The following is a 21,724-nucleotide window of genomic DNA, read 5'->3' on the forward strand; positions in this document are numbered from 1 at the left end:
CCCTCCCTCCTCTGTTGCTTCAGCCTCAGCTTCTGATTCTGGACTTCTCTCTGTCATAGACTCTCCCAGCTCACTAAGTCCTGTTACCTCTTCAGCTTCCAACACCTCCTCTTCCTAGTTTTCTCCCTCTGACTACTCATCGTTGTCCCACCACCATTTCTTGGGCTCTAAGCTTTCTTCCCTTGGTGGTTCCTCAGCTGGTTCCTCCCACTATTCCTCTGCATCCAACCAATCTAGGACATCCAGCTTGAGCCGAGGCCACCCACTTGTCACAATGTCACATTCACCCAATGCTATACCAGCGGCACTGGCTCCTGGTGGAGTACAGGCTCAGGTTTAAGGTGCTGGTCTTAACCTTTAAAGCCCTCTACGGCCTAGGATCCTCATACCTACTGGACCGCCTCTCCTGGTATGTCCCACGGAGGACCTTACGGTCTTCAAATAAAAACATCTTGGAGATCCTGGGTCACAGGGAGGTTAGGCTGGCCTCAACCAGAGCCAGGGCTTTTTCAGCCGTGGCCCCGATCTGGTGGAATGCTCTGTCACAAGAGACTAGGGCCCTGCGAGATTTGACATCTTTCTGCAGGGCCTGCAAGACAGAGCTGTTCCACCAGGCCTTTGGCCAAGGCACAGTCTGACCCGCTCCTTTGGTAATCCCCACAGAACTCTAGCCCAATGGTTGCCATTAATTTGATTTTGAATTGATTTTAGAATGCATTTCAATTAATTGATTTCATGTAGACTGTGTTACTTTTATTGTTGTTAGCCACTCTGAGCCTGGCTTCGATTGGGGAGGGCGGGATATAAATAAAATTTTATCATCATCATCATCATCATCATCATCATCATCATCATCATCAGGTGGCCCATTTGAGTGACCTGCCTTTATTGAACAGCTTCTGGGATCAAGTGGGCTTCAGAAAGAAAAACTCAGCCAGTCATCTAGGCAGGGCTCCTCTGCACTTAACAGTTGCACAATGAGCAACAATGAGCAGGGAAGGAGGTGCCATGTGCAGCATGGGTCCATCTCTATGCCCGGAATGGCTTCACCTGTTGTATAGCTGTCCGTCATGGGGCTAACTGGAGCTTGGCTGGAACCAGTAGGTTTGGAACGCCATGAAGGGTTAGCTGCTGATCACATGGTGGGGCTCCACAAAAGTGGACACCTGAAGCACCCCGCGAACTACACCTGTTGGAGAGCTGTCTGGAGTTGATGATGGCCTTTGCCTAGCAGTCCATCACTAAATATTCCACAAATGAAACAATATTAAAAATACAATCTATAATAATCTTAGAAAGCGAACGGAAAAGAAGAGAACTAAACATTCATTCTTACAACAGAGCAGTTTACAGCATGGATTTCAAACACAGTTTTAAAGTATGGGTGAATAAAAAGTTTTTCACCTGACACAGAGGAGAGCCTCTCTGGGAATGCTCTTTAAGAGCCACGGTGCCACTGCCAAATAGGGGTGGGAATCTGGAAGTGCAGGAGCTCATCATGAGACACCCCCTGCCCAGAGCCACACAACCAAGGAGCAGCCAAAAAGAAGTTTAAAACTAACTTCTATCATGCAACGTCTCACTCGCCTTTTCTGTAAACGTCCCAAATGCAGGAACCTTTTCTCACATTTTGGTTGCCCTTTTCTGAACCTTTTCCAACTCTGCAATATCCTTTTCATGGTGAGTCAATCACAACTAAGGGGTTTAGTACTTAATTCGTTCCGGAGGCCCGTTCTTAACCTGAAGCACCACTTTAGCTAATGGGGCCTCCCACTGCTGCCACACCGCCGGAGCACAATTTCTGTTCTCATCCTGAAGCAATGTTCTTAACCTGAGGTACTATTTCTGAGTTAGTGGAGTCTGTAACCTGAAGCGTATGTAACCTGAAGCGTATGTAACCCGAGGTACCACTGTATACACAATATTCCAAATGTGGTCGCACCATAGATTTGTATAACAACCGTTCTGATATCTGTAGCTTTGTTTTCAATTTCTTTCCCATTGCTCCCTAGCACAGAAGTTGCCTTTTTCACACCTGCTGCACACTGCATTGACACCTTCATCGAGCTATCTAATATGACCCCAAAGTCTACTAGGACCCTTGGTCCATTACTGCCAATTCAGACCTCTTTTGCATATGTGTGAAATGAAGATTATTTTGTCTTAACATGCAGCGGCAGAGCAAGCTGATCAGGCACCTGGGGTGGCAAGCGTGCCCTGTGCCCAGGGGCCGGGCCAGCTGCCCACGGGGCTGGGCCACCTGGGACCTGCCTCCTCCCACTCAGCTGCCTTACAGCTGAGGGGGAGGCGGTGGATGGACTGTCTGGGGCAGCGCGGAGCTGCCAGGAGAGATGCGTGGCTTGGGTGGGCTACAGGCCCCGTGGTGAGTGCCGCCCGGCATTTTGTCACCCCCATCAGTGGTGGCACCCAAGGCAGGCCATTCCTACCACATCCCCCTTCCTCCGCCACTGTTAACATGCATCCCTTTACACTTCTTCATGTCGAATTCCACTTGCCATTTTACGGCCCCTTCACTCAATTTGGAGAGGTCCTTTTTGGATCTCTTCATGATCTCTTGTTTTGCTTTGATGACCCTGTACAATTTAGTGCCATCGGCAAACTCAGCCAGCTCACTGCTCACTCCTAACTTTAGATTGTCCATGAACAAGTTAGAAAGCACAGGTCTATTCTTTGAGCACAACCCCAAGGCAGTCAAATCTCCTCGGCCTATGGCAGCCCCAGTCTGAGGAGGCCTCTCCCTGCTCCCTTGAGATTCTAGGTTCTGTCACACCTACGCTCCACTGAATCAATTTCCATTAAGACTCTGTTCTTCACATGCAATTATTAGCTGTCATATCAAGACTCCATTGTGTGTGAAACTATATTTAAATGGTGCCTTCACTCCTGGAAAATTGCAGCCCCCTCTTTTTTTTTATTCACGAAACAGGTTGAGTGTTCTCCTGCTCAACTCACCCCGTGAAATGGATCCTCGGGATCCTGATCCCCAAGAATCCTTCCTTCATTTTGTGCTCTGACACAGGGCGCATGGACGCACAGTTATCCTATGGAACTCATTCTCACAGGAGGCAGGGATGGCCACCAACTTAGATGGCTTTAAAAGAGGATCAGACACATTCATGGAACAGAAGGCTATTGAGGCTTCTAGCCACGATAGCTATTCTCTGCCTCCATGGTTTGAGGCAGCGATGCTTTTGAATCCCAGTTGCCAGAAACCACAGGAGGGGAGAGTGTTCGTGTAATCAGGTCCTGTTTGTGGACTTCCTATGAGGAATCTGTTTGGCCATTGTGAGAAAAGCATGCTGGATGAGATGGGCCACTGGCCTGATCCAGCAGGCTCGGTTTATGTTCTTATGAGGCTGCCAAGGAAACTAGAGGCGACACGTTGCTCAGACTGTCAACCCAGCTCTGAAGGAGGGATTTGATCAGGTCTGCTGCCTCTCTATCAGGCTGCAAGCTCAGCTGACCTCCTCAGGACTCCGACACCATTAATTGTTGGGGAGAAGAGAAAGCTTTTTCACATGTGGTGGACATGTGAAAAAATGAGAAAATTTTGGAATATGATTTACAACAAATTGAAAAAACTGTTCAAATATACCTTCCCCAAAAAATCCGGAAGCCTTTTTGCTGGGGTTGATAGGAGATGAAATAAGAAAAGCAGATCAGAGACTATTTATGTATGCTACGACTGCTGCCAGAATCTTAGTAGCCCAAAAATGGAAGACTCAGGAAATACCAACACTAGTGGAGTGGCAGACAAAAATGGTTGAATATGTAGAATTAGCAAAACTGACCCACAGGATCCGTAACCAAGAGGAAACAAAGTTCTAAAATGAATGGAGTAAATTTATTGAGTATATAGGTAATAACTGTAGAAGCTTAAAGACTGTAGTAGGATTAAAATAAATTTTGTGATGTGTATAGGATGCTATTAAGAATCTGCGAAAAAAGAGAAAATTCAATATGAAAGCCTGTTGAAGGGAGGGAGGGAAGTCCGTGCGCGATGGAGCGTTTAGAAAATAAGTAGACATATGACTGTTGAATTTTAGAGTATTTATTTTGTTTGTTTATGTTAAAGAAAACTCAATAAAGAGCATTTGGGGGGGGGGAAATGTTGGGTAGAAGAGGAGATTTCAGCAGGTGCAGCGTGCCACACACTTATTGAAGGTGCACAAACCCTCTCCTCTTTAGCATGTAGCTACAACCTTCAGAGTTAGCTGAGAGCACACAGGCTGATACTGCAGCCTATGAGACCATCTTACCTTATGGCCTGGCTGGTTGATTGTGCAAGAAGTAAGGAGCTGAAGGCTGCTGGTCACTGCAGGTCCCAGTTCAAGACACACAAACACGCACACACCCTTCAGCAGCTGACATGACGTGTGGAATACTAATGCTGCTAAGCCTTTCATGGATTGGAGGCGTAGATGAACACAAAAACACGACTCCAGTTTGCTGCCTTCTCCACTCCCCACTCCCTACATATGATTTTGCTTTGACTTGCATTTAGCAAAAATGACTGGGAGCCAGCCGAAGAAATTGCTGGCAAACAGCTCGCCTGTCGGTTCAGGGATCTGCATTGTCCAATAATCTGGCAGCCCTCAAAGATTGGCTCGGGCCACGCTCACACACAACTCAAAAAGCAATTAATGGCCTGTCCCTTTACAATTATTCAGTTCTTTATTGAGTGCATCAGATTCTAGCAGTAAGACTTCCAATTTTGATGTGTTGCATCAATATACATGTGATATTACTGCATCTGGGAATGAGTCTTGGTTCCCTTGTCCTGTACCTGTACGATCCCTCTGATTTACTCTGCCTGGGGTGCCTCACACATACACACTATCTCACCCATGAATTCTGGTTTAATTTGAAGAACTTTGAACAGATGCCCATTTCTCCAACAGCTGATCCATGGTTCTGTGACCCGCTTGCTCTTCTGCGCAGAGCAATGCAAATCCATCACTTTTCTTTTTCTTTTTTAAAAAAAATAATTTTTAAATTTTCATCCAATTATACATTTTATCCAGATTACAACAAATTAGTACAAATTATTTCTGTTTTGAACTTCCTTCAGCGTCTCTGATAGTCATTCGTTTTGTGACTTTAATACACATTCCTTTTTTTTCCCATATTGCCATTATTCCCCCTTACTCCTCTTATTTTTAATAAACAATACTTATTTGTCTTTTACAAAGCCTCTTGAAGTCCCGCCAACGTTGTGTTAAAACCACATGTATTTTTCAGATAGTCAACCAATTTTTCCCAGTCTTTGATGAACTTTTGGTCTTTAGCATATCTAATTTTCCCAGTTAATTTGTCCAGTTCAACATAGTCTAACAGTTTCGATCTCCATTCTTCTATTGTCGGTATCTCCTCTTGTTTCCACTTTTGGGCCAACAGGATTCTGGCTGCCGTTACTGCATATCCATCACTTTTCATGTCTGAATGGCAAGAATGGAGCCCCTTTCCAGCCCGAGGGCTGCATTGCCCCATGGGAAAGCTTCTGGGAACTGCATGACAGGCATTGATGGATCCAGAGGCAAAAGTGCGTGGGGCCATGGACCTGACCCTGCACTTGCTTCAGTAAGCAATTGTTCAGCCACACGTGTCAGAGGTTCCTATACACACCCTAATCCACATACATCTCTCCACTCCCTATCCAGGCAAAATAGAGGCACCCCAAGGACCCATTCCAATAGGCCAATGCCCTTGAGAAAGGGGTGGAGCTGGGCAAGTGGGAGGCTTGCCCTAGGAAGGGGTGTGGCCTGAGGAGGAGTCTTTTTTGAGGGCCAGACTTGTAGGGCTGCATTTGGCTCCTGGGCCAGAGGCTCCTCCCTCCCCATAGCATATTTCCCACTGGTCACATCAGTGTAACAGAATGCTGAAATACAGGAGTCGCCATCTGCATTGGCATCCCGCCGGCTTTGGAGGACACAACTGTTTACACAGGCTTTCCCTTGATCTCTCCACCTGCCTTAAACACTGTGCTGTTTGACTGGGATTGCTTTGCTGTGTACCGTAACAATGGATGTTTATCTTTTAATGTTTAAATAACCAGATTTTATATGCAGTCAGATGGGTGGCATACAAATAATAACATTATTACGATTATTATGCTGTAATTTGCTACAAAGGCATGCAAGCGGATTAACATTCCCCAAGCATCACCTCTTTCCTCCCATCATATCAACACAACACCAGTGCGCCACCATAAACGCACTTGGAGAGGAACACTAAATCCCTGGTTTACGTTCCTGCAAGAAAAGGACAGTCCTGACATAAATCACCCCTCCTTCATCTTCCTCATCTTCCTTCCAAAGAGGAGGTCGTCAGATTGTTAAGAGCAGATAGAGGACCCCTTAGCGCATCAGTCAAGAGAAGCAACCTGCAGCTTTCTTCTGTTACAGCCTTACAGTCTCCACACATTTTCTCTTTCATTTATCTGTTTGGATTCTAAAGCCAACCTGCCCCCAAGAGTTCAAGGCAGATAACATGAACACAGAAAGCTGCCTCATACCAGATCAGATTATTTGCTCACCTAGTCCGGAGGATAGTCTGACTGGCTCTGAGTCACTTGGGTCTCAGGCATAAAGATACGTTTCCCATTATCTGTTGTTATTTACTTACTTACTTAACCTTCCAATGGTTTGACTTCACCCCCAGAGAGGCACTCCTCCATCGTCTCCCGATGCAGAAGGATGCCAACCAACCAACTTATTTAACTACGTACCGTTATGTTTTATTTTTAAAAAAATCTCTAAGCAGTTTACATAAAATGGCATAATATGTTCATAAAAACAGCAGTAGAAAACAGACGCTAAACATAATAAAATGATCAAAACACATAAAAAAATCAACAAGTTTTAAGAAAATAAATGAGCATCCTGAAATTATGTGTCAGGCGTAGGTGCTGTCACACTGAAAGAATGATTTCACACATAAGAAAAATAAGAACATAAGATGAACCTGCTGGATCAGGCCAGTGGCCCATCTAGTCTAGCATCCTGTTCTCACAGTGTAGGCTTGCCATAGTCCGAAGAGCAAAAAAGAGGACACTCGCTTGCCTGCTCACCTCCTCCATCCCTCCCCTCTATTACCATTGCTGTCTTTGGCCTCCTGCTCATGAGACGCTACGTCTCCAGACGATGGGAAGCTGAGCAGCTCCTCCCAGGCCAGGCCTGGTGGCCTCAGGAAACAACACAGCACCTGGTGTGCCCCCCAGAAGGCTGAGCAGGGCCTGGTGGCTGCCGGAGACATCAAGAAACCTAGAGCAGGCTGTGACAGGCCGCACACTTCTCCGGAGATGGCTGCAGCAGAGGTGGCACCAGCATGGGCTGCAGACCTCACTCCAGATCCCGCTGTGGTGCTTCCGCTTCCAGGGCACAGTGCCCTCCCGAGCATGCATGTGCCCCATCGGAAATGAATGAATGAATGAATCAAAACAAACCCCGAAAACCTGAACATTTCATTTAAAGTGTAAAAATCCAGCTGGATGGGCACGCTGGCCCCTCAAAAGAAGACATGTCCAGGAAAACCATATGGCAACCCTATTACAGTGGACAGCTATGGGAAACCCAACTGTGGAGGAAGAGCATAGCCGCAGTGGCGTAGCGTGGGTTGTCAGCACCCGGGGCAAGGCAAGTAATTTGCACCCCCTAACCCGTGGATTTGCGCCCCCTAACCCTAACCCCCAGATGTTGCGCCCGGCCCCCCCTGCACCCCCCATGCTATGCCACTGCATAGCCGTCATGGTTAGTAGCTCTCGTGTGCTGGTCCCAAGGGTTAACCGTGCAGCGAGGTCTGAGTCCAGTCCGAGGTCAAGGGTGCGGTTTGGAGGCAGTCCGTCAAAGCTGTAGCTGGGTCCAAGGCAGGGATTTGGGTGAGGTCAGGAACTCTGGCAGAAGAGCAGGACAAGGTCAGGTAGGAACAGCCAACAATGTTGCTCCCACAACCTGGGACTGGGGCTGGCTGGCTTTTATCTGCCCCGAGGCATAGGGCGGCCCCGGTCCACAGCTGACTCGCCTCTCCTGGCCTGGAGGCGAGCACTCCTCCTGCGGGAACTTAGTTCCCTCCGCCTCTCTGCCCTGAGCCTTTGCAGCTCAGGAGAGGCTGGAGGGTTCCCGGACCCAGAGGCAACCTCAGCTTCCCCTGACTGGGCTGAGAGTGGAGCACCTGCAGGCAATGGGTCCTCCATCACCTCAGGAGCCAGAGCAGACTCAGCTGGTGCCTGCACCTGAGGATCCAGCACAGGTGAGGACCCTTCAGGCTCAAGCCCGAGCCCCAGCTCAGTTGGTTCTGGAGGCGGGGACTCCTGTGCAGGCTGGGATTCCTCAGGTTCAGCCTCTGAGTCCGAATCCCAGGCCATCACATCTCGATACCCTTCACCACCATTCCCAGGTATTGGGAGTGGGGGGTGATGGTTGCCATTAAAAAATGGCGATGATATTCAGAGCACATTCTGCAATGTGGGCTTGCTAGGGGAACTTGGCAATGTGGGTTTAGCTAGGGGAACTTGGGGACAATGAAAATCTTAGGCCTTCCCTCCAAAGAATGCCCAGAGGAAATTTCAGTTCATCTCAAGGAGAGAACGAGAACATTGGCGGCCAATGATGGGACAGTGGAAGTTGATCCATCGGAGTGAACAGGGTACTGCCCCACCAACTTCAGCCAGTTTCCACTTGCTTTCTTTTTCTTTTACTTACAACCAGCCCAAGGCATGGCCCTGGCTGTCTCCTTCCTCCTCCTTAGTCTGAACTTAGTGCCCATGTACAACTCAGCAAGGAGGAGGAGAATCGGCCCAAAGTAGGCTTTGCTAGCTCTTCCTGTTACAGATAGGTAGCCGTGTTGGTCTGCCATAGTCAAAACAAAAAAAATTCCTTCCAGTAGCACCTTAAAGACCAACTAAGTTAGTTCTTGGTATGAGCTTTCGTGTGCATGCACACTTCTTCAGATACACAGTGTATCTGAAGAAGTGTGCATGCACACGAAAGCTCATACCAAGAACTAACTTAGTTGGTCTTTAAGGTGGTACTGGAAGGAATTTTTTTTTTGTTTTGACTAGCTCTTCCTGTCATTGACTCTGGCGCCATCTAGTGTTGGCCTCCGTGCCTTCCACCCTTCTGGCCCCAGTGCCCACCAACCACCACTAGACTAGTGTTTGTGGATGGCTGACGAACGCCAGCACACTTTGAGCCTTACTACACTTCAGAGCTGTGCAACTTGAACCACGGAATTCCAGGGTGCCTCAACCAATCCACAAGCCAGTAGCTGCGGCTGAAGTCTGTTCTCATTCTACTCTGGCCTCCTGCAGATTTGCAAAGACCCACAGACTCATTTCCTCAGCTTGCAATGCCTGGTACTGTGCCTATGTGATTGGCTGAGCTCTGGCTGTCGTTTCCCTTAGCAACCTTCTTCCCCAGCTGTGCTTCCGTCCACACCATTCCAGCTGTTTTGGCTCGCCAGCATCTACAGAAGCCCCCTCCCCTGCTTAGTTTGCAGCAGTGCATGATTTTTACACAGATCTTTGCTGACGCACAATAGATTCTTGGATAGTCTCTTGGCAAGCTGCAAGTTGGGAGAGAAGGTCTAGTCACCTTCTGGGAAGACCTCAGGAGAAGCCAGTTCAACCATGACTATGGGGACTGAGCTCTGTCTCTTCCCTTCCTTGCCCAGCCTAATAATAATAGTCATTAAGCAGGAATCTGTTTGCACAAAGCACTGTCCCTCGGGTGAATTTTTGGATTATTTATTTAGTTGCTTCCATTTATGAATCTCTTCCCATAAAATATCTTGAGGCGATTGCACAGTGAAAGCACCTTTGTCAACAACAAGAACTAGTCCATATGTGACATATGTGAAAACCATGGGATATATTCAAGCATTAGCTCAAAGTGAAGCTGAAATTTTGAAATCAACCAGCACATTATAGATTTAAGCATTTCTTTGAGAACCCTCTATACCAGCCTTTCTCAACCTGTGGGTCCCCAGATGTTGTTGAACTACAACTCCCATCACCCCTAGCTAGCAAGGCCAGAGCTCAGGGATGATGGGAGTTGTAGTCCAACAACATCTGGGGACTCACAGGTTGAGAACTGCTGCTCTATACTTTTCAAGCATAGGGATGCATTGCAATGATCAACACAGATCTCCATGTGTTGCCCATTCAGCTCAATCTACTGCTTTCTGTGCACATACACGGGGAAATGATTTTGAGTGCTCCAATATCTCCTTCTGAAGTGACTTAAGTCGTGTTTTCCCTTGAAGTACCATTGTGTGCAACAGAACTTGCACACCATCCTCTTGAAATTGAAGCACCTTGTGTTTTCAGTGTTCCGAATGCTTGACTTTGGAGCACACAGAACCCACGCACCTTCTCCAGAGTGACCCTAGGAGCCAATCCTCAGTGGCTGACTCAACTCCTTTCACTCTGATTGGCTCCAATCAACACAAAGAGTGATAAGACTTCTTCTCCCAGTACGTTTCCGAGCACAATTCAAAGTGTTGGTGCTGACCTTTAAAGCCCTAAACGGCCTTGGTCCTGTATACCTGAAGGAGTGTCTCCACCCCCATTGTTCACCCTGGACACTGAGGTCCAGTGATGAGGGCCTTCTGGCGGTTTCCTTGCTGCAAGAAGCCAAGTTACAGGGAACCAGGCAGAGGGCCTTCTCAGTAGTGGCACCCACCCTGTGGAACGCCCTCTCACCAAATGTCAAAGAGAAAAACAACTACCTAATGATACACTGGGCAAGAGACTTTGGTTATAATATACAGTACGATGATTGGATGAAATTATGGAATGAAAGGCTAAAATTTACAGCATGTACTGCGTTGAAAAAAAAGGTAATGAAAATGTTTTACAGATGGTATATAACGCCAGTTAAACTGGCCAAAATGTATAAAACATGCAATAAGTGTTGGAAATGTAAAGAAAAAGAAGGTACTTTCTATCATATGTGGTGGGAGTGTAAAAGGGTGAAAGACTTCTGGGAAATGATATACAATGAATTGAAAAAGATGTTGAAATATACGTTTGTTAAAAAACCAGAAGCCTTTCTATTAGGAATGGTAGGAAACGAAATTAATAAGAGAGACTGTAAGCTGTTTCAATATGCAGTGACTGCCGCAAGGATACTTCTGGCCCAAAGATGGAAACAGGAAGAAATTCCAACAGTGGAAGAATGGAGAAGGAAATTGACTGAATATGCAGAATTGGACAAATTGACTGGGAAGATTCTATATCAGAAAGACCAAAAGTTTACCGAGGACTGGGGGAAATTTATAGAATATCTGAAAAATATATGTGATGCACAGACAACGCTTATTGGTTTTGAAGAGACTCTGTAAAATAGTAAGAAATACTGCAAAAAAGAGAGTAAGAGGAAAAGGAGTTGGGAAAGGCAATATCATGTTTAGAAATGCGTCAATAAATAGAAATTTTTCGAAAGATTGACAGAGAAACTGAGGGAAGTCAAAAATTGAAGAATGAGTGTAAAATAATTTGTTGACTGTACAAAACCTGTTTGGAAAATGAATAAAAATTATTTAAAAAAATAGAAAGAGAAAAACAACTACCAGACTTTTAGAAGACATCTGAAGGTAGCCCTGTTTAGGGAAGCTTTTAATGTTTAATAGATTATTGTATTTTAATATTCTGTTGGAAGCCGCACAGAGTGGCTGGGGAAACCCAGTCAGATGGGTGGGGTATAAATAATAAATTATTATTATTATTATTCTCAGTGGCAAGAAAGTTCCCCTTTCAAGCTGATAGGGCAGCTCCAGGGTTTGGGGGCCAGAGACCCTGCTGGGACCCTGATGTGAAAATAGTAATGGGTCTTCAACTCTCCCTCCCATAACCTTTGACCACTATACCTCTGTCTGCATTGCACAAAAACAGGCTATGGGTTCATTAAGCTCTGTATTGCCTGCAGCGGCTGCTAGTGGCTCTTTGGGGTGTCAGACAGAGGGCTTGCCCCGTCTTGCCTTAAAATGCTTCAGATTGAACCTGGGACCTATTGCATCCAACCCACTGAGTTTAGTTGTCTTCCCCATCTTAATTTTGCAAGGTTTCCAAAGGGATCAGTGTTATCAAGGGCAGGATTTATGTGCTAGATCAAGCTCAGGGCCTATAGCTCATCTATAGTGCATTTGCATTGCTTACTAAAAGTCGGGGGGGGGGGCTCCCTATGCTAGAACCCCAAGATCTTTATGAACCAGGTCCATCTGCAAAGGTGCCTGGAGTTAGAAAGAAAGAGCAGAGAGGTCTTCTGAATGCATTCCGAGCACAGAATTATGATTTTTGTACCAGAAACTGAACTGAGTCCACAGCCCTTTCACACACAAAAATCCACCTCTGGTTAGCAGTTTCCATTTCAGCAACGTAATGTAGGCTGATTTAAGCTGCTACTCATGTAATTAAGGCCTTGATTCGCAGCAAACCTGCTTTGTGCAAACTCTCTTGAAATGAATAGGAAGCTATCTAAGGGAGCTGTTAGTCCTGCTAACCAGGGTTTGTACCACTCAAGAATGCAGGATGGGTGCATTCTCTTTTGTGCCCTGAGTTTACTTTTCGTGAAAAGTTTGCATGTCAGAGATAAAAGTTTAGAATTCTAAATGAAGCTAAATTTCCAGGGCTGGAGAGCTTTGATCAAGGGAACCATGCAAAGTTGATTACGCCTCTGCCAAATCCCGAAGTAGCTCAATCCCAGAATGAGCGTATTATATGAATTTTCTTACCAGTAATTATTTTTTTAAACCAGCAACAGGCATAGTTAATGGTAGCGCTTAATTAAAACTACCATCTTTTCCTCTCTAGTACACTTCTGTGCCTCTGGGGCATAATTCTTTCACAATCAGCAGGAAACAAAATTAAAACCATGGGCTCAATGTAGAACTTTATATAGCGCTTTATTCCCCATAGCCTAGCCCCATGGGCAAAGATCCTAAACATGTTTGCTCAAAAGTAATTAAGTCTCATTTGGCTCAGTGTGGCTTACTGCTCCCTGGAAAGCGCATTTAGGACTGAAACTGTCAATCAGGAAAGGTATTTCTATTTGATGTGTGTTAACGTAGTCTTGCCTCTCTGGGCTACTGGCCCTTTACTTAGTTGTTTCCTAATTTCAGACATTACTTGGCAAAGTTCACACCATTTGATGTGTTTAATGAGTGGTTTTCTGATCTAAATCAAGAAAGGCTGGAATGTCTGTGTGACTGAGCTGCTCAGTTAATCTTTTTATCAAATCTGTGGCATTTTATGGATTGTAATTTTTTTTGCTGATACCATCCTGGTGGATCATATTTTAATGAATTATGGAATTGACTGGGGTGATATCTTTTTATTGTCATTTGCTTAAAGGTGTCCATGGAAGCAACCTGCAATTTGAAATGCCAAACAGGCTGACCCTACATCCTCCAAGTGCCCCTATTTTCCAGGAACAGCCCCAGATTTACAGAAGTCATTGCAGTTTCTGATTTGATCCTGGGATGTCTCATTTTTTCTTAGGAGTCGCTCCTATTTTCATTGGAGAAATGTTGGAGGGTATGGTAGGACATCCTTATTTTCACTGAAGAAATGTCAGAGGGTAGGGAGTTAGGTGACCCTTGAGACAAGGCGATAAGTAACTAGACCAGTGTTTCCCAACCTTGGGCCTCCAGCTGTTTTTGGACTACAACTCCCATCATCCCTAGCTAGCAAGACCAGTGGTCAGGGATGATGGGAATTGTAGTTCAAAAACAGCTGGAGGCCCAAGGTTGGGAAACACTGAACTAGACAACCGTTAGAAGACATCTGAAGGCAGTCCCGTATAGTTTTATTATGTTTTTAGAAATGTTGGAAGCTGCCTAGAGTGACTGGGGCAACCCAGTCAAATGGACGGGGTAAAAAATTATTATTATTATTATTATTATTATTATTATTATTATTACTACTACTACTATTTTAGGGTGTCCTTATTTTCTTTCTTTTTCTTTTTTTCTTTTTTTCTTTTCAATGCAAAATTACAAACATTGAATCCAAAATGAAACAGTACAAACAAGAAAAAAACCCAAGAGAAAAAAGAACACAAAAACAAAACAAAAACACACATCTACAAACAAAACCACATCATCATTCTAATCTAATCATTACATACATATACACATATTGACTTCCTTCCTTTGTTCTAAGACCTTGAAATTTTTACTCTAAGTTGTTCTGACTAATGTAGAATACCTCTATCTTTATACTTTTTACACCATTTTTCTCTTTCTTTAACCCTGCAAAGCTTCATTCATTACATACCAATATGCTTACTCCAGAACAATGTTCTTTCATATACTCTTTAGCACATCCCCATTCTTTTAATAATTTTTGGTCCGATTGTCCCCTTATGAATGCTGTGAGTCTTGCCAGATTTATATATTCACAAAATTTAATTTGCCATTCTTTCATTGATGGAATTTTTCTCCCTTTCCAATTTTTTGCTATGAGCATCCTGGCAGCTGTTGTCGCATAGAGGCATACTTTCCTTTGATTGTCAGGAATATCATTTGTGATTATACCTAAAAGGAATGCCTCTGTTTTTTTTTACTAAAGGATAGTAAATAGGTGTCCCTATTTTCATTGGAGGGTCTGAAACCACCAATCAGGAAACACATCCAAAATGAAGGTTTCAAGATGCTGGACTAGATGGGCCATTGGCCTGGCCTAACACCTGTCATGAAGGAGCGATTCTGTAAGCAAGTATCTCTGGGTGGCGTCCCTCAGGCAGGTGTTAACAATTAGTCCCCCAAGCGGGAGCAGGTGATGGGGCTCCCAGCATTCCTCAGCCCCTACAAATCTTCAAGTTAAGTTGCCAAGAAGAAAAAAAGCTAACAATCTGACTGTCACTGTGGTTTCCCACCCTGCTCCAGTCTGGAGAGACGATTAGCACCATGCCGGGGCTCATCAACCGGATGACCAACTCTGCTCTCCCTCTCGCGGCCTCTGAGGTGACCTCTTGTGTCAGCGGCTATGCTTTTGGGATGACGGCCTCTCTCACCTACAGCAACTCGGAGACCCACCCCTTTGAAGGTAAGAGACAGAGGGAATGTGCAACTATGTCTGTACTCGAGACTTATTAATCTGTCTCAGGTGATATGTGTCCACATGGGAGAGGCTTCCTAAGGAGTCTAATGAGGCAAGCCTCTCTGAGGAGACCCACAGCAAGGCGTCCTGCAGTTTGCCACCTGCCCCATCCCTGTTAGCATACCCGGTGTTAGTGGTGACGTCAGGAACCCAGCTGATCCAGACCCTGGAATCTCACGTGGCTAAATCAGCTAAGATGCTGACCCAGCAAGCAACATGCCCCCTTGGCCCCTGTACCTAGGACTGGGGTTGACGCAACTTCAGTGCAGCAAGCAGAATATTTCTTTGCGCTGGGCAACGAAACGGGAACTCCTTCAGCTGGGCTGGGTATGATCTGTCTGTCCGTGCTGGTACTGGCGCCTCCACAACCTAAGTGACAGAGGGGGTGTCAGCAACTGCCATGGACCAGGCTAGGTGTGAGGTGCTTCCTGGGATGCTGTACCAGGGGTGGGTTCTAGTTATGCAGGTGGCTGATCCAGTGCTGAAGGTGAGACAGGTGTGGGAGCTGATGGGAAAGGGACCGCAGAGCTTCCCTAGGGTCATCGTCCAACTCCTCCCATCTCTCATCCTGGTTTGACCAGCCCCTCCAAGACATCTCCTTGGGACTCATAACATTGGCCTGGGATGTTGCTGGAGGAGAACGTCCCTAGGGTCAGATTTGTTTCCCAGGTGTGAGGTTCCTTGCCTTAGGCACCCCCATCCCCAATGACCTTTGACCCCAGACATAAGCATTATGTCTCCTGAAAGGATGCTTCCCATTGGCAGGGCTCTTTGTCTACCCATTGGATGAATACACAACTGTGGTTGGCTTTGAGGCGATGGTTTCTGAACGGGTTGTGACTGTGCAAATCAAAGACAAGGCCAGAATTGACGACTGCTACGTTGACTGCTGCAGCCTCCCCAATGGCAGGGCCCTGGACGAAGGTGGTGAGAGAATTATTTGCGAGGAAAATACAACCACATCTAAGATGGTAGCAACTCTTGGTGAGGGTGTAGACCCTCCAGGCCACTAGGTGGCAGAGTGGCAGCCGAGTGCCACCCTTATCTGGGAAGTGGCAAAAACAACCTTTCTAAGGGAAAAAAGTTTTAAAAGCAAAGGAGGGAGAACAGAATACCTTTGGCCACCTTGAAAGGTCAAGTAAAGTAAACAGCAAACCCCTCCTGAAAACTGAAGAGAAATTTCTTTTTCCCTTGCCACTCCCCAATCTGACAGTGCCCCAGTCCTTGTCAGGGTAGAATTCCTTTACACACAGAGTTATTTATTTGTATCATTTATGAATCACTTCCCATAAGGCATCCCAAAGCAATTTAACAATGACAATATTGGCAAGCAGTACATACAGTCAAAGCAAACAAATAATCAAGTCCAATACACATACAGACTAGGATCAAAACGGGTGTACTGAAATTGTGTTACTGAAATATATTGCTTTGGTTTTGCATTATTCTTAATATTGTCTTTTCATAAGCTGCTCAGACACTTTTTCATAGTGAATGATGATGTGGCGTACCAAAATGCATACAGTAAGATAAAGTGTGCACATTAAAAGGAGGATATTAATGAAAACAGCATACAAAAATGTTGTATATTAGGCTGAAATTGCTTGACAAAAATGTTTATACTAGGCAAGAACTATGTCTATTTGGAGGCATTTTTTATTTTATTAAAAAAAGCAACTGATTTGGAAATGAGAAGAACTGAATTTAAGATTGGAAACATGAGAAAATGAGAGTAACCAAAATGGAGAGATTCACCCATCGCTAGTGGTAGTTAGGACTTCTGAAAACTAGGCCATGGCAACCCTTATATAGAGAGGTGGGTGGAGTTGCTGGGGATATGAATGTTTTGACATTTTGTCATTTATTTTCTTTTACACAGGACGTATTGTGCTAGATGAGGATTTGGAGAGGATCGTCTTTGTGGCCAATTTGGGCATCGTTCCTCCTCAGGAAAATGTCTCCATCTGCATCAGTACCTCCTCAGAGCTGCAGACCCTTCCCAGCGGTGCTGTGAGGGTCCTCCTTCCAGCTGTGTGTGTCCCTAAGGTCCCCCAGAATAGCACAGATGCCACCGCCGCCATCTCTGGACACCACCTTCGATTGTAAGGGACCGACATGAAATATTGCTCTTGATGGGTTTAGCTAGCGCTACAAGAGGGAGGGAGGGACAACATTGCCACATCCTAGGGCAAAGCTGCCAAGGCTTTATAGCATGCCTGAAGGGACACTATGGCAGAATCACCTGGGAGCCTCATGTGTGCCTCTTAAGCTACATGCACAGCATGCACTGAAAGCCCTATGATACCCCTCTCCACAGTCAAGGCTTCCCCAAGGAATTCTGGGAGCTCTGGTTTGTTAAAGGTGCAGAGAGCTGTTCAGAGACCCCATTCCCCTCACAAAGCTACAGTTTTCAGAGTGGTTTGACAATTATAGCTCTGTGAGGGGAATAGATAGCTCTCCATGCTATCTAAAGTTTAGAGGTGTAACAAGGAACAGGACTTTTGCTTCTGCTTTTAAGGAAAGCCCAGATTGTTCAAGACTCAAAAATACAGGGAGGATTTTGGATGGGAATTTTGAAGTCCTTTTGATGGTTTAGATGGGCCTGCGCACAACCTGAAAGTTGCGTTTAGCATTCCTTTTACAAATCACCTCCTTCTTAGCAGAGACAGGCACTACTGTGGTGTTGCTACTCTGGATCAGCCCGGAAAATTCTGTCTGGCTCGGCTTTTGGAAACGGAAGCGACGAATCCTACTGAGTATGAGTTCAGCTTCTACCTGGAGATCAGAGGACCGTGCTTACTTGCAGGTAAGTCTATATAAAAGCGGGCAGGGATGGGAACATTTTTGAACATCCACCTGGTATGGAACTATAACCCCTATCAGCCCCCAGACAACATGGACAATGGTCAGAGATGATGGGCATTGTGTTCACCACCTCTGCTCTGTGGGACAATGGTGAGTTCTGATTCTCAGTGCTGCTACTCTGTGGCCGACTCCTCCAATCTAAGCAATGGGAAGCTGTCAGATCATTGGCCCATCTTGCTCAGTAATGTTTACACTGACTGGCAGAGTTCTCAGAGTTTCAGTGAGGATTCTTTCCCAGCTGATCTCACAAGGTTGCCATATGTCCTCTTTGACCAGGACATGTCCTCTTTTTCATGGGTGGAATCATCATAGTGGTCCATAGTTAAAAGTAGAAGTTGGCAAAGGTGTCCTCTTGTTTCTTTGCTCTTCAAAATATGGCAATCTTACCAGAGAGTGAACCTGGGGTCTTCTGAGTGCAAAACAGGTTGTCTGCTTCTGAGCTACGGCCCTTTCCCTCACTCACAGTCAAACTAGACTATGGTTCCATGTGTGGTGTTGGTGCAAGGGATAAAAATTAAGGCTCCTACACTTCACACCAACTTTTTCTGCTGCCCAGCTGGAAGCTAAGCCATTGTCTGGCTTAGCGCTATGTCCAGACCCAGGCTTATGGTTTGTTTTCCCTCAAACAAACCATGAGTGCTAAGCAAAGAATAAACCTTGGTTCACAGCTCATGGTTTTGTTTGGAAATAAACCAACGGGACATAACGCTAAGCCTATTGAGGCAAAAGTCGGGGAGGAGTGAAGCAGGCATGACTTCTGTATCATGCACCGGCACATAGTTCAGTTTGAGTTTAGTATAGTTTACACTTCAGTAGGGCTTGCACTGCAAGCAAGGCTACTGCAAACATGGTGAAAACGTTTTGTTGAAAAGTAGCAGTATTAAAATCAATTACCATCCTGCTTTTTATCGTAGCAGTGCATGAGTTTGCTGTCACTTACGATTGCATTTATATGCCCACCTTTTCTCCAAACTCAAGTTTTCTGGGTTCCAAATTCATCTTCGCACAACAACCTTGCGAGGTGGGTTAGACTGAGAAACAGTGACTGGCCCAAGATTGCCCAACGAGATTCATAGCTGAGTGGGGATTTGAACACTGGTCTCCCAGGTTCTAGTCTGACACTCTAACCACTACTCCACAATGGCTCCTACACACACACACACACACACACACACACACACACACACACACCTCTCTTCTTAAGTTCTTTGGGGTTCTTCATCATATTTTCCACACTGGCTTCCCCAACTAGGAGTTGAAAGCCCGACGCACGAGATCCGCGCAGATGCCGCTCCTTCAGCCAGATCTGCCAAGAGCATTGTGATCACACTGGCCAATAAACATACTTTTGACCGACCCGTGGAGATCCTGATCCATCCAAGCGGTAGGTGGGCCATGCTTGCTATGTCTTTTCTTCTGGGGTCTCCCCATCCCAGAGATCCCTCCTTCTCTGTTTAGACAGTGCAAGAAACATTACATCTTGAATATGCTCCACCTAACCAGGGACAGTCCATAGTTTCCGGTCCCTGGTAAAGTGCCGATCCAATCTTGCCTCTGCATTTGTCATTTTGGGGGTGGCTTGTTAAAAATGTACCTTGCGCGTAGTCCCTCCCAAGAAGAGCTGAGCCTGGCAGGACAGCTTACTCTATGGTCTTAACCCCTTCATGCATTAACTAGACTTAAGCATGTTGGTTATAGGAGGTTGGTTATCCCACACTTTGTACAGTAGACTAGTTTATACAGACATTCTACCCATCTTCCTCTATCCTCCAGCTAAAAAAGCATCCCCACCCCCTGTTCTCTGTGCCCCCAGCTCCTGTTAACAGTGGATCTCAAAGTTCTAGATCCCGCAAACCTGACCTCTTCTTTTTCTCTCCCAATCTCCCTGCCGTTCCAGAGCCTCACATGCCCCATGTTTTAATGGAAGAGGGTGACATGTCCCCCGCGGAATATGAGCAGCACCTGAAGGGGCGGAATGACTTCATTAAAGGGACCAAGAAAGATGCAAGTGCAGAGAGAAAGGTGAGGGGCGGAAGAGCGAACCAGACTTCCTTCCATTTTCTATGCCAGCCTCACATAGCTACAGTTCTCAGAGTTCCCTGGGAGGAGAGAGATTGACTCTTAAAACATTCTGAGAAGCAGCCAGCGATAAGCATGGTTTGCACCCATAATGGTGTGCGATTTGGCCCAAATTCATTGAGGAAATGAGGTCTGGATGGGGATTGATAGCCTTCATTACAATTTGGGGAGCTTATCTGCAGCCCTCAATATGTTGATGGACTCTAACTCCCATCAACTTTGAACATTGGTCACACTAGCTTGGCTGGTTGTACAACCTGGAGGGCCCACAGTCTCACCACTTCTGCTGATATAGCTCCGTTGGTTACAGTGCAGTGCTGAGAATGCCAAGGTTGTAGGTTCGAACCCCGTAGGGGATGGCTTCATATTCTCACATTGCAGGGGGTTGGGCCAGATGATCCTCAGGGTCCATTCCAACTACAATTCTATGACCCAGGTACATCATGTTCTGGGACAGCATGCCTCTGAATTCCCAGTGGGGAAATAACAGGGGAGGGGTGTTTCCCCCAGGTGTTGCCTGTGACTTCCTTGAAACATCTGGTTGGCCACTATAGAAAGCAGGTTGTTACACTAGTAGCCAAAATTGTGGAACCTTTTGGAAAAAGTGTATTTCCAAGGTTTGATGGCTCATAACACCTAATTGGCTCTCTTTACACAGTCATTCTCATGGCTGCATTCAAATGAAGGAAAACTACTGCATATTAACCTAAGCAAGTTGTGCATCCCTTTTCTGGTTATTTGGCTATAACTTTTGAAAGAATACAGATAATTGAACAGACTTTGTTGCATTACATTCTTCATTAGATTATTTTTCCATTGATACATAATACAGTGGTACCTCGGGTTAAGAACTTAATTTGTTCTGGAGGTCCGTTCTTAACCTGAAACTGTTCTTAACCTGAGGTACCCCTTTAGCTAATGGGGCCTCCCACTGCCACCACGCCGCCACTGCGCGATTTCTGTTCTCATCCTGAGGCAAAGTTCTTAACCTGAGGTACTATTTCTGGGTTAGCGGAGTCTGTAACCTGAAGCGTGTGTAATCTGAGTACCACTGTATTATGGTATTACTCAAAAAAAGTGGTGTTATGAGCCACCAAACCTCGGAAATACACTTTTCCCAAAAGGTTTCCACAATTTTGGCCGCTAGTGTAAGTCTTTGCACTTCTGTGGCTGCAAAGAAAGGGAACAGAGAAAAGATTTTCTCCCTCTCTCCATAGTATTAGAACTCAAGAGACCTCCAAGAAAGCGGCAGAATGTTGGGAGGTTCAGGATAGACAAAAGAAGGGACTTCTTCATACAGTCAGCCTATGGAACCTGCCCTCACAGGAGGCAGTGACAGCCAGCAACTTGGATATTTATAAAAGATAATGCTATGAATGGCTACTAGCCTCACTAGCTATGTAGAGGCAGGTTGCCTTTGGGTGCCAGTGGCTGGGAATCACAGGTGGGGAGAGTTGTTGTTGCTGTGCAGGGTTCCCATTGGGGCACCTGATTGGTAGTGTGAGAACAGGATGCTGAATGGGATGGGCCTTTGGCCTGATCCAGCAGGTGAGGTCCCTGCAGACTGGAGGTGCACAAATGGTGGTGGAGATGACCCAGGAAACTATCAACCTATCAGTTTGACATCAGTACAGTGGTACCTCAGGTTAAGTACTTAATTCG

General features: G+C 45.7%; 1 protein-coding gene across 1 annotated transcript in view; it reads left to right on the forward strand.

Annotated features, from left to right (window-relative positions):
• VWA5B1 (von Willebrand factor A domain containing 5B1) overlaps window positions 1-21,724 on the forward strand; it is a 67,580-nt gene that overhangs the window by 2,868 nt on the left and 42,988 nt on the right. The window contains exons 2-7 of the mRNA XM_077931422.1: window positions 14,905-15,064; window positions 15,884-16,045; window positions 16,998-17,220; window positions 17,782-17,924; window positions 19,236-19,367; window positions 19,881-20,005. Of these exons, the coding sequence (XP_077787548.1) occupies window positions 14,926-15,064; window positions 15,884-16,045; window positions 16,998-17,220; window positions 17,782-17,924; window positions 19,236-19,367; window positions 19,881-20,005 (924 nt within the window). The 5' untranslated portion in view covers window positions 14,905-14,925. The remainder of the gene's footprint in view (window positions 1-14,904; window positions 15,065-15,883; window positions 16,046-16,997; window positions 17,221-17,781; window positions 17,925-19,235; window positions 19,368-19,880; window positions 20,006-21,724) is intronic.

The sequence above is a fragment of the Podarcis muralis genome, chromosome 7 (assembly GCF_964188315.1).
Source record: "Podarcis muralis chromosome 7, rPodMur119.hap1.1, whole genome shotgun sequence".
NCBI classification, from domain to species: Eukaryota; Metazoa; Chordata; class Lepidosauria; order Squamata; family Lacertidae; genus Podarcis; species Podarcis muralis.